This window comes from Protopterus annectens, chromosome 11.part0, assembly GCF_019279795.1.
Source record: "Protopterus annectens isolate FY-2018-M chromosome 11.part0, PAN1.0, whole genome shotgun sequence".
In the NCBI taxonomy this organism is placed as follows: domain Eukaryota; kingdom Metazoa; phylum Chordata; order Ceratodontiformes; family Protopteridae; genus Protopterus; species Protopterus annectens.
The window spans coordinates 718674984-718688411 of NC_056745.1; the positions used below are offsets into that span (position 1 = coordinate 718674984).

Below are 13428 nucleotides of genomic sequence, written 5' to 3' on the forward strand. Positions count from 1 at the left end.
AAAAGAATCAGCATAACTGTAGCACTTTACACAGGTGTGTCACTTGGAAGAGCATGCATGTGCATGCAGGTGCATTCATCTGGTATCCCACCATGCCACTGTTGCAACTAAGCCCTTACATTTATAAATGGTGCTAGAAATAGACATCTGAACTATACAAATAATTCTACACTCTAGTATGTGATTGGATATAACTCATATTATGAATAGCGGTTCCTAAAAGGTGGATGCTGCTGTTAAAACTGATCCAGAGTGATTTATATGTGCATGTATTCTTGACTAAAGACAAATGAAGACTGTTGTGATTTTGCTTATATTGCATAAGCTTGTTGCTACTTCTCAGCTGTGATTTCTGTTATCATGTATAGTCTCTCCTCCAGTACTCTGTCAGTTCCACACACTTTGGTATTTGCCTACAATTGTTTCTGTTTCTGTGAGGGTGGCTGCGGTGGTGCAGTGGTTAGCGTTGCTGCCTCACAGCAAGAGGTTCTCTGGTTCGATCCTCGGCTGGGGTGCCTTCTGTGCGAAGTCTGCATGTTCTCCATGTGGTCGTGTGGGTTTCCTCTGGGTGCTCCAGTTTCCTCCGAAAGACATGTTGTAGGTGGATTAGATACTCTAAATCACCCCTAGACATGTGCCTTCCGTGAAAGGTTGGGTGCGGGCTGGCAACTTGACACAGTAAAAACTTCACTGTCAATCATGAGTGGACAGGTGATCTGCTGTGGTGATCCCTAACTGGGAAAAGCCAGAAGAAGTTTCTGTAATGCGGTACACAGGCTACCACATTCCTACAAATCTATCTTACAGAGCCATACACATAGTTGTTGTGAATTTGTCTTGGCTGGTAATAAATGTATGTGAGAAGGAACTAGGATACATTATGTGTTTCCATAATACTGAATGCTATGGAACCACATTATAAAAGATGCTCATGGTGTAAATACGTCAAGCTGTTGTTATGCAACTTGATATCTCTCCACAGCCCAGCATACTTGTTGTAAGCTAGAAAAAAGTCTTCTTAAAAAATAGGTTCTGTAACACCATTACAAGTATTCTGAAACAGCATATCTAGTTCAGAGCACACTCTTCACAACTTTATAATAAAAAATGTTTCAAGTCAACAGCTGAATTTTCAGTCAGTGAATAGCAATTTTTTGTGTTATGCTGTTACATGCAGACAGCAATAATCAGAAACAAATTGAGAGAATAATTGTTAATAAAGTAAGACAATTATTAATACTAGAAAACATATTTTTCACAAGATCCACAGTATACTTGTATTTAATAGCTACATACAACTGGAAAGCTTCCCAAAGGGACACATTCTGAATTCTTTCTATCTTCTGAATGGTGCTGAAATTCATTGTCTTGCGGAATAATGTACTTATTTCATTGTATTCTTTTGAGGATGCAGACAATTGAACAAGCTGAAAAATAAATAAAAAAAAATTAGGAAAGACTCAAAGCTACTTCATATTGTCAGACATGCCCTTGGTAAATGTGCTATAACTTTTATAAAGGTTCACAAGTGTGTACTAGGCTAATGACTATTGGGACCTCTTTATGCTTAGCCATGCATTCCACATCTCTGACAAGTTCTGGTACCATTGGTAAGTGTAAGCAGAGGCTTGGAAAATGAAATATTTACAAATAGGGACCTAGGAGATGAAGAACTTACAGGCTGTCTGTTGTACGTGAGAGACATAGGTGCCAGGGATGCATTTCCTGTTCCCCATACAACTGTCAAAGTTACACTACAATTGAGTTAGGGAGGAACTCTGCTTCACATGGATGGCAAGCCTGTTCTAGAGAAGGGGTATTCTCTAGGATAACAACCTGTCACTCCAGCAGGTCCTATTTATAACCCAGGCAATGTTTAAGTCTTTAGAGTGGGTAATTCTGGTATTGTTTGTTTTGCAGATATGCAGGATGTTCATCGGGGTGCTGTCTGACAATGCCTTACATGCCAGACATAGATCTCCCCTCAACAGCCTGTAGGGGATAGAATACAAGGATAGGGCTTTGAGGCAGTCTACATAAGACACATTTATTATACACTGTATCCTTTTAGTGAGAAACCTATTCCAATTGCTGAATGTATCTGGGTAGGTACATACCAAAGAGGGTAATGCACTGAATGATAGGTCTGATGAATGCCGAATATAGTGGGACAAAAACTTCCTTGGACCTAGTTGTCATATCTTTGTCCATAAGTTACATAACACAGAATGATTTCCTCACTACCCTAAACAATGAAGGCCAAAGGCGAGATTACTGTCTATGTGTGCCCTCAAGTTCCTGACTACTGGTTTGAATCTTAGTGGTGTGCTCTCAGTATGCTAGTTACCAGGGGTGGATGACTTCCTGAAGGACACTATTATGCATTTCTTGGCATTCAGGTTTTGTCCACGGCTCTGATACCAGTTGTCTGTATCAACCGGTCCTAGAGAACATCAGTATCAGTGGGGAAGTCTAAGACTGATGCTAATTTGCAGTCATCTGCAAATTTGGTCAGTCAGATGTCCTTGACATTTATCTAAACTTCAGAAAATTAGATATTAAAAAAGGAATGGCCCCAGGACCAATCCTTGAAGGACTCTGCTGGTCACCGGCCTCTTTATAGAGGTGGACTCCCCAATTCTAACTTCCTGTATCCTGTGAGCCAGCTGCCTATTCACCGGGTGACATTATGATTTATGCCTAACTTCTTCAGTTGGTTAATAATTCCCAATTCTGGTACTGCGCCAAATACATTGGTCAGGTCAAAGTAGGCAGTTGGAATCATTTTGCCCCTCTTGAGGAGGTCCACCAGGCTGAGTAAGCATGATCTGCCTTAAATGTTTCTCCGAGTAGAAGTGAACACAGCACATTTGTTGATGAAGACATACTTACCTGACATTAGAGTCGCCCCCACCAAACACACACACAATTCACCACTGTTGGATTCAAACAACCTGCCGATCTAGTTACAAAATCTAGAGAACACAGTATCAACAGTAAGCACCACAGGACAAGTCTATGTTTACTTCTGTTTGCAAAGCAATACTTCCTAGTGAGTGCTGTCATGAGTCTATCTTCTGTAAATCAATGGATGCAAATACATGAGGCATTTCTCTCATATATGACTGTTGCAAAGTGCAACACATTTTTGTAGTTATGGAAATGAGATGTTGTAACACAGACTTGGGAAACTAGCATTTTCATATAAATCAGGGAACTTTCATTACTTTCTTCAAAATTCTGCATGATTGCAGGACCATCAAAATTTCTAATGTGTGCTTACATGACTGACAAAGTTAAGGTCACTTTAAAAAATCAGGAACACTTTCAACACAACAAAAATATAAATTTGTTTGATGTGACTTCTGATACAGTTAAGCCATTGAAATGGTTAAATGGTTGTAAAGAAGAAAAACATCTTATCTTATTGTAATGTTTGTGGAGCTTTTATCCCTGGGCCTTCACTGAAAAAGGGCTATTCCAGCTCAGTCGGACAATCCCAGTCAACAAATGTAAAATAAATAAATAAATAAAAACATGAATGTTAGCTGCACATGCAACAAAATCCAGGATATTCATTCATGCATATCTAGCTACTTACTCCCCTGACATACTAGTCACCACTGAAACCTGGTTAAAGAAAGCTGTATTAGATAACAAAGTCATCCCTGTGGATATAATACATTCTAGATCGACAGAAAAAATGAATGTGCTATAGTGTTCTTATCAAAAAAAAAAATCTGGTTCATAAATAACCACACTCCCCTTATAGATCCCAAAATGTAACAATGCTGCACTCATATCACTCCTCAAAAGCGACAACCGAAATGTTCTCTGTACCTCAGTTATATATATTCCACTTGGTAACAATATTTCAAGATCAGGAGATACTCTGTCTATTAAATATCTCACCATATTCAACAAGAAACTGTTATACTAAGTGACCTCAACATAGACTAGTAGGTGATCATCACTGACACGCCGTCAGAATCAATATACACAGTTAATCACTTCCACCACAATAAAAATCAATAAAACTCTGAAAGGCGCTCAACTTTAGATTAGATCCTTACCAACAAGACAAATACAATTCAAACATTTGAATGCTTGCCAGACAGAATAAATTGCCACCTTTCCACCTATGCAGTCAAAAACTACATATCCAATCTAAAAATATAACCAAATAGATAATACAACATTTAAAGCAGACACTTTTATCAATACTCTGATGCAATATGAATGGGACCTATTAAAAGACACGCTATCTGATGCCACCATCTTACACTTTAATGAAACATTTATAAATATACCCAACAGCCTAGCACCTGAAGAGAGAAAAAGAGTCAGATCAAACCCTGCACCATGGTTATCTAAAAAAGAAACTAAAAACATCCTGCTTCAAAGACAGAAAGGCTGGCATAAAATAGAACAAAAATGTTTTAAAACTTGACTCAGTACCATTTTAAACTCAGTTTCTAATGTATACATGCACTAGTATCTCTGGTTAATTACAGTTCACTTCTCAACAACAAGGATAAAATACATCCAAGCTTCTGGAGCCCAATAGGCCACAAGAATATTCTTAAACCTATGAACCTATGTACAAATCTGAAGTTGTCCTTTTGGTTCTAGCCAAGGTAAATAAAAATACATAAACAGATATCAAGTATCTTCCAGTCTGAGCTCCTATGTATAGTATAGGTTGGAGAGGTGATAGACTCCAAAACAAAAGGTTAAGATCACAACATTTTTAGCAATGGGTACTAATGCTGCTAAAGAAAATTATAAATTATGGTACAGCTTTAAAGGTGCCTGAACAGTCTGTTATACTTTGCAAAGTTATGCCACTTACAATGCTAGGGGGTACAAGTCTCATAAGAATGTTGCCGATTCCCAAATAAATGTTAGGAATCTATAGCAAATTTTTATCTTTATCTTCCAAAACTGCCACTCCCTAAAATAAAAAAGCCAAAACTGCACTGGATTACATGCATATAGACTGCATTTTTTAAGTTAAACCTTCCTACTTGTAAAAGTACAAATCATAGTTAATTTTATTGTTGGAGGCATGAGTCTATAAACTCTGAAACAGTTACTGCATCACTCATAATACAGATGTTACATTTCTTGGTACACATTAAGGTGCTAAGAATAAATTACTATTTATGGAATTCAAGAATCCAGACTATGACCACTTTAAAAGGAGGTTGTCAGTTTTTGATTTGCATTGAAACAAGACCATTACTAAATATTAGAAGTCAATTAGTGAGCAATAGACCATTACTAAATATTATAAGTCAATTAGTGAGCAATAGTAAATACATTAATGACAGATATGTAAAACAATCAAAATTAAATGCTAGAAAATGGACATAAAATAACCCAAGCAAAATAACATCAAAGCCCCTTAATTAAAAAATTGCAATACAAAAAAAATATATTAAAAACAATATTTTGGAGGAGTAGGGCAGAATTCTCATTAGCTTCAATGCAAGCAGCCATCCCACCTGCACTGTATCACTTACTATCATCAATTCTTAAGGTGTCTGCACCTTGGGGAAAGGGCTACTTCTCCAAGCTCAGTGACCACCACCTTATTCTATGAACAAACCTGCACAACAGTATAAGGCCATGCACATAAAAATACTGTGCAAAGAAAGTTCTAATTTTAAGAAAAAGTTTTACACTTGCCAAAAAAGAAATTAAACTCCCAGAACTGTATGTTAAGTATACCATAGAATATAAAGCAGGCGACTCCACTGTGTTTTCATAAATTAGTGGGTATAATAACAGATAACAGTACTTTGATCTAATCTTTCTAGCCATATAAAATATTTTCTCAATCAAAAAGGATGCTATCTCCCAATAAAAATGAAAAGGTTTTTACAATCTTTAGAACAGAAAATTGTTGAAGTCCATGCATAATAAAAGTCTTTTGTAAGCTCATTCTTTTCACAATGGGGTTTCCTGCAGCACAAATTAAATATCTAAGTGGTCTTAGCTTTAAAAGTCTTACAATCCTTTGGTGCTGAATAAAAACCCATAGTGAAACAGAACAATCACCAGGACTCTGCACTGGTTAGCCAGTCCTTACTGGTCTCCTCATGAGCCGATACTCTTTCTGCTAATTAATTTGTCCAGATTCCTCTGAAACCTCTGAAACCTTGTTCTTCTCTCTACTCTTGAACTCTTACTGATTTCAGCATGAAACCTGGCATGGTTACACTTGAGAGCTACCTTGCATGGTAGTAAAATACACTAGAACGCAGCACAAGCACAAGCAGTTGATGGTGTAATAGTCTTCTTTAATTCATTCAATGAATTAAAGAAGACTATTACACCATCAACTGTTTATTGTTGTGCCAATATTTGTAACTTTATTCTCACCCTATAGCTACGTTGCAAGGGCCAGGTATTTCTCCCTTAAAGGGAAACAGTCATGGTAGCATGCATATGGCTAGCAATACTTGTCTCAGAGCATTACAAAGACAATCATAGTGATGTAATTATTTCTCTGAGGAAGCCACAATTTCATGTTCCAACACACCACAACAGTAGATTTTTGAGCATCCTCCATACAAGGGACTAACATGGGCTTTCTACAGACATAGGTAGGCATACATGTTTTCAGATTTATGAGGCAATTATACATAAAACACTGCATAATGGTGGACATTGTACCTACCACTATGCAGAAAATTAATGTTATACAGGTGATAGTGGTTCATCAGTTGCTACTACACAACAGGCTAGTTAAACCATTGGAAGCCTAGCCACTGCAGTCTCACTACAATACCTTACTAATTTCTCCTTCTGTTCATAAGGAATGTCCAAGGAGCCATGGTTTATAACAGCAATCATAAATCCCTCAATAGCTATACAGGAAGTTAAAAACAGAGTGCACAATGCAGCCTGGAAAGTTACTGCCAGACTGATGCACTGAAGTGTGTCCTCTGAACACATCCTGGAGAAGGCATCACATACGGTTACTGTGTGTGTCATGCTGCACAGCATGCTTGCATTAGGAATGGATGCCTGCTGACTAGTAGTGTAGGGGATCCACCTTAACTGCAACAACCACAGGCCCCAGCAGAAGACCAGGAGGATACAAGTGAGGATCTACTATGGCATACAAGGTAAAGTCTGATTCAGTATAAACCAGCACTTGACAGCCATCAATGTCTGGTTTAAAACTATGTAAGAGTAACCAAAAACTGGAAACCTGTAGCCTTGAAAACCAGCACCAGTGCATATTTTATTTTATTTCAGTGCTGGTTTTCAAGGGTACAGGTTTCCAGTTTTTGGTTACTTTTACAGTGTTTGTTTTTTTCTTCATTTTTTTTTTGGTTTAAAACTATGTCTTATGACATTTCTTTTGTACAGTAGTATACAGATCAAGATATCTTGGCCGTCCCAGAAAGTAGCACTGACCATACCATCACAGGGCATGTGATTTTATGTGGAAAGTGGCAGTATTCATCTAAACATTTTTTGTATCTTAACTATCAGTCCTTCCCATTGCACAATGGCCCTAGTTATCTGGTGGTGGGAAATGAAGCCTCTAGATGCACACAGGGGGATCTTGTGCAGGGAACCATCATCATCTGCACAGTCATTGGAGGTGATTAAGTAAGTATTTTGTGTTTATGTCACCTAACTCCACCCACGCCACTGTGAGGGTTGCCTATGCTCCCATGACATCCACACATGCTTGTTCCTTCTCATATGAAGACAGGAGCTGCCATCATTTGCTTGAACAGCCACAGAGCTCATCCCTTCCATCTGGTTGCTGCTTCTGGTGCAACAAGCAGCTTCCACTGCAAGCCACCAGAGCAGTAGAAAGAGCCAGCAGAGAAATCTCCAACTCCCCCCCACCACCACCAACAGACACCACTCATCCTCTCCTGCCTTTCCATCAGTCACCCAAGCTGTTACTCAAATCTGGGTTACCTGTGTCATAGTAAGCGCTTTATCTACCATCCATACATACAGTTTTGAAAATACATGACATATACATAAAGTACATCACATACATAATATAACCATCAGTACAAATATTGATCATAATACATGAATAGGACTGTGTGCAGACATTTTGCACTGAGTATTAGCACACTGCATAGAACTAAGTACCTTAGATGCACAGATATGGGTATTCTTCTACACAAACAATGGATATGGCATACTATACCTGTTCTGATAGTACCTGACCACAAACAGCAGTATGCTGCAAAAATGTACCGTTGCACAGAGATATAGTAGCAATATGTACATGCAGTGGCGGCTGGTGACTTCAAATCAAAGGGGGGCTGCAGGAGACAGCTGAACGGGTGGGGTCAATGGGAAGGGGTGTGACCAACTAGAAGGGGAGGAGCTATGCTCAAAACCACAAACACTAACTTTAATTAAATATGCTGCCTTGGGTGCCAAACCGTCATTATGAGAGTCCAATCATGACAAAATGAAGCATAAAAGAATAAAAATATTTCAATGCATTGGCTGCATGACAGCTTACCTAATATCTAGATGAAAAGAAAAAGGTTGTGAGGCATGAAAAAATAAACTAATTTTTAAATTCATTACTGGAATGCCAGTCAAAATCAAGTATAAGAAAAACAAGCAACACTCAACTCAAACCACTTCTCCTTGCACTGCAGTTCTAATTATAATTTATATTCAGCTTTATTAAAGTACCAAGTAACATGCTGAAAGTAGCAATCTCTGTGATGCCCCCACTTGTAAAAATGTTTCTTATCCAAAAAAGACCTGCTGCCTGACAACTGTCTACTTGTTTCATGGAGAAAACATGATCAAAGTAAAAAATGAAAAGCAAACAAGAAACAAGCTCAAGATACATTGCTTAAAGGATTACTGTACAAGTTATGGACCACACATGAATGGCATTCTGTTTAGTTTACGGGTAAAGACCTCAGAGATCACTGGAAGTCTCCAAAAAGTGTAAAGAGCTTCTTAAAATAATGTAATCCTGTCCTTTATTACAAATACTGTCATATGCATTTCAATACCCAAGGTTTATACATTATCTAGTTAAGTATTCTCTGCATGGAAACAACAGAAAGGCTTTCAATGTTGGCAATTCTTTAACAGTATGCTTATTAAAGCTTACTGATAATTTTCTTTGGAAAGAATTGTGTTGTTCTTCTTCCAAGTTTTCCAGGCATTGTCTCTGGATTTTAGTAGGGCTCTAGTGGACTTGGTAAGGCATGGAGCTGAGTGAAGCTTAGTCCTAATTGTTCTTAAGGGGGCTATTTGGTCTAGGATCTTAGTGAATGTAGTATAAAAATAAACAAGACATGTATGTAATTTACAGGATCAGAATAGTGATATAGGTTATGATCATTAGAAAAGCTGTTGGACAACAAGTAGAGTACAATAGATAAAACTGGAAGGTAGAATCAAGCATAAGATGACAAAGCATTTCTTTACAGAAAGGGTGCTAAATACCTGAAAATAGCTACTCAGAGTAGCGATAGATGTAAAGATCATATGCAGAATGGCATACCCAATGGAACTCTAAAATGACTGATGTACACAAAAGAATGTAGATCAACTGCTGCTAAATTGTGTGTGTGTGTGTGTGTGTGTGTGTGTGTGTGTGTGTGTGTGTGTGTGTGTGTGTGTGTGTGTGTGTGTGTGTGTGTGTGTGTGTGTGTGTGTGTGTGTGTGTGTGTGTGTGTGTGTGTGTGTGTGTGTGTGTGTGTGTGTGTGTGTGTCTCTCTCTCTCACACTCTGTAGCTCTCTCTCTGTAGGATGCATGAATGAGACTGTATGAAGAAGTGTGTGTGTGTGTGTGTGTGTGTGTGTGTGTGTGTGTGTGTGTGTGTGTGTGTGTGTGTGTGTGTGTGCTTATGTTTCTGTCTGCATGTGTGCGTGTATGGGTGCTTGCATGCATGAAAATGGAACTGTGTGTATGTGTGTAAGAGAGATCAATCTAGTAGTGGATGCAAGTCATTTACAATTAAGAGGTATGCATACCTCTCAAACTCTTAGCCCAAGAAATCCAGACAAAGCCTAAAATAGGGGCAAAAACTCAAAAATAGGGACAGATTTTAAATATTGCTTTTGTAAAGCTAGAAAGTTGCTATAATAACAGGAATTACATTAGCATGCGTTTTTTGAAGCATATGAAATTCTGACACTTAAATATAACTCATTATTTAGTAGTTTCAACCCTCAATGATTTGCCATCAAACCACAAACTTTATGAGGAACAGACAAAAAAATGAGGCAAAAAATCTGGTCATTCTGCAAAAATCTGAACAATTGGCAGGTATAAAGGCATGAAACTTCCAATGGCTGGCACTATTAACTGAGAGTAATCATGTGTGTTTTTAAAGGTACTTCTGAGTGCATGTGTGTGTATGTGTGTGTGTGTGTGTGTGTGTGTGTGTGTGTGTGTGTGTGTGTGTGTGTGTGTGTGCGCACGCGCACTTGTACATGCGCATGTATTGAGAGAGAAATAGAGTGCCTCAACATTAAAGACTTACCAAACATATATTCTGAATGTAAAATACTTCCTCTAATAACAGTTAAACATACTACAGCAAATTTGAAACAGGCAGAGGAACTATTTTACAGCATAAATGTTAAAAAATATATATATAGTAATTAAAAAAAAATACAAAACAATTTAATAGCTATCCCATTCTGTAAGCATAATAATGGCAGATAATATAATGCGCATGTTATTGTGTAAATAATGCCCTTCCACTGATATAGAGGCCAAAACCACATCCCTGGGTAGGTGTGATTTACATAATAATACCATGCCAGGCATTATTGCTTGTGTGTCAACTCTTACTGAACAGCATTAGTGTCATTAGGAAAGATACACTTTGCAAACTGATTCATAGGTAAATACTTGGCAATTAGTCTGCAGACTACTACACACCCAACCAGTGACTAATGATTAGAACTGAAGACTATACCTTGTGTCTATGAAGTAGACAACTTAATCTCATGCCAACACCCAACCAGACACTGACCATAGTGAGAATCAAACCTTGCCCTTTGTGACTCTGAAGTAAACACCTTAACTATTATGCCAACCCTCAACATGGTCAATCACTATCAGACTATAACCTATTACACATTATTACAGATAGTATGGAATTTTGCTAGCAGCAGTAGCTGCATACACTTGTGTAATGAAGGAGAATTAACACATATCTAGTTAGTTAGTTAGTTAGTTAGTTAGTTAGTTAGTTAGTTAGTTAGTTAGTCCTTTGTCACCAAGGTAGTCACACTTGGCTAGTAGCATCTTTTCAGGAATACTATAGATGGTTTGTGGATAAGTGCCATGCGATCTTTTACATCCATCTGAGCCATCACCAGCGCAGGCGGGGGGCGTCTAAAGGACAGGGCACACAGGAGTTCAGTAACCCCTAAAGATGCATTGCCATGGCAGTAATTTGAAAATTAAGCCAGCTACCTGGAATAGTAATACAATCCAGTCTGATGAAAACCAAGACATTTGTTGCTCAGAGCTACATAGTGAAGCGATGCTCATGATGATCAACCCCATGAAACGTCAGTTAATTTGGCTGTTGTCGATTTTGTTGCATTCATACATTATAATGGAGTCCACTCTTGCATTTGGCAGTGTACATGTTTCAGTCAGATATTTATGCTGACCTTCCTATGTCATCATAAATTACTCAATAAAATAGAGTAGCAAGTTGTTAAATTTCACAGTGCACATTTCCAAGTCTTTGCACTTTCTATGGCTGCATAATTTTCTGGCTGAACTGTTCATCTGCAGCATGCTTCACTAGCAATGACTGCAACGGTAAAGTGGCTGGTGCACAACTGACAATATTTTGTTTCATTCTATTTATTTTTACCAATTATATACTTGCACGCACAATGGCAATATGCCAGGAGTATAGCAACTGCAAACGTTAGTACTGTTAACCCTGATTTCACCTTCTATCTTTGATATTTAATAAAAGCTTCCATCCTTGACATTTAATAAAAGTCTGTCAATTAACACATATGGCTAAGGCTGTTTACAATCTACTTCCTGTAATATATGGTTTGATTCTGTCATTGTTCATCTGTGTACTGTATGACACTGAGTGAGTTAATTAACCAGATAATGCTTTGAGCCAGTTAAGAATTTAGGCTAGACTCTTTCATGTTCTCCCGGACTGCATGCTAGCCCCAGAAAACATGTCTGTTGCTATGATATTTTGACTCACTAAATGCTTGGGATGTCTTAACATTTTATGTTTAGAGTTTTTTTTTTTTTTTGTTGATTTCTGTCTTGACCTAAATTTTCATAATACATTTCTGTTTAAGATGCAAAATGCCTTCAGGAATGCTACAAGTTTTAATTGAATATATGACTGTAGTTAAGTTTTAGAAACATGGACCACTGATGCCAGTTCTTGCATGTTACTGTGTTGTACTGCTTTTAGGTTCAGAGGTTCATAGCTAGGTACTAGGCTATCTGCCTGAAGGCGTTTATAAGCCTAGCCAGAAAGTGTTGGTTTTTGCCGCCCCTTAGATTAATTCCCTGTGCCTCTGTCCAGCAGAGCCACTGAAGTGATCCCTAGAGTAAACTTTCTGTTTCTCATCCACCCGTCAAGGTTTCTTTTGAAGAGTGTTAGTGAGGAACTCTGCCTAATGTAGATTGGAATCTTGTTCTAAAGCATGGGAAGTCTCTGGGACAGGAATCTATCCCTCCAGCATGTCCTATTTATTGTGGTGAGGTTTAGATCCTTAGAGCATGTGGATAAGGTTTACTTTAGATGGAGCATGTCCATCAATTCTGGGTTGGACATGGCTTTGTGCCCACTGAGTGGCGCAGAGCTACAGTTATCCCAATCCACAAGGGGAGATCCACCTTGGATCCCGGAAACTACCGTCCCATCAGTCTGACAAGCCTTAGCTGCAAGGCCATGGAGCGTATTATCATGGAACTTATAAACAAAGACATTGGCAACCTTTAAACACTGGACCCCACCCAGTTTGGGTTTGTGAAGGGCCGATCTTGTCTCCTGAACCTGATTGACTTCTTTGAATCAGTCTCCAGAGCCATGGACAAGGGTAAGGTGGTCCACACAGCCTATCTAGACCTTGCCAAGGCCTTTGACACCATCCCCCACTCTGGAATCATAGATAAACTTACTAAGTTGGGTATTAATCCCTATGTCACCCAATGGGTTTCTAAATGGCTTACTGATAGAACCCACACTGTAAAAGTAGCCAACTCCAAATCCAGCTCCAGACAAGTGACAAGTGGAGTACCTCAGGGTTCAGTCCTGGGGCCGCTCTTGTTTGGCATCTACTTCTCTGAAGTACAGGTCAACACCAAGGGACTCTGGCTAACAAAGTTTGCAGATGACTGCAAACTGGGAGCCTTTATTGAATCCCCAAATGATGTGGATAATCTACAAAAGGGCC

At 38.5% G+C, this 13428-nt stretch overlaps 1 protein-coding gene across 1 annotated transcript in view; it reads right to left on the reverse strand.

Annotated features, from left to right (window-relative positions):
* LOC122815573 (protein mono-ADP-ribosyltransferase PARP12-like) overlaps positions 1–13428 on the reverse strand; it is a 1647737-nt gene that overhangs the window by 258855 nt on the left and 1375454 nt on the right. Inside the window, exon 11 of the mRNA XM_044088182.1 lies at positions 1297–1427. Within this exon, the coding sequence (XP_043944117.1) occupies positions 1297–1427 (131 nt within the window). The remainder of the gene's footprint in view (positions 1–1296; positions 1428–13428) is intronic.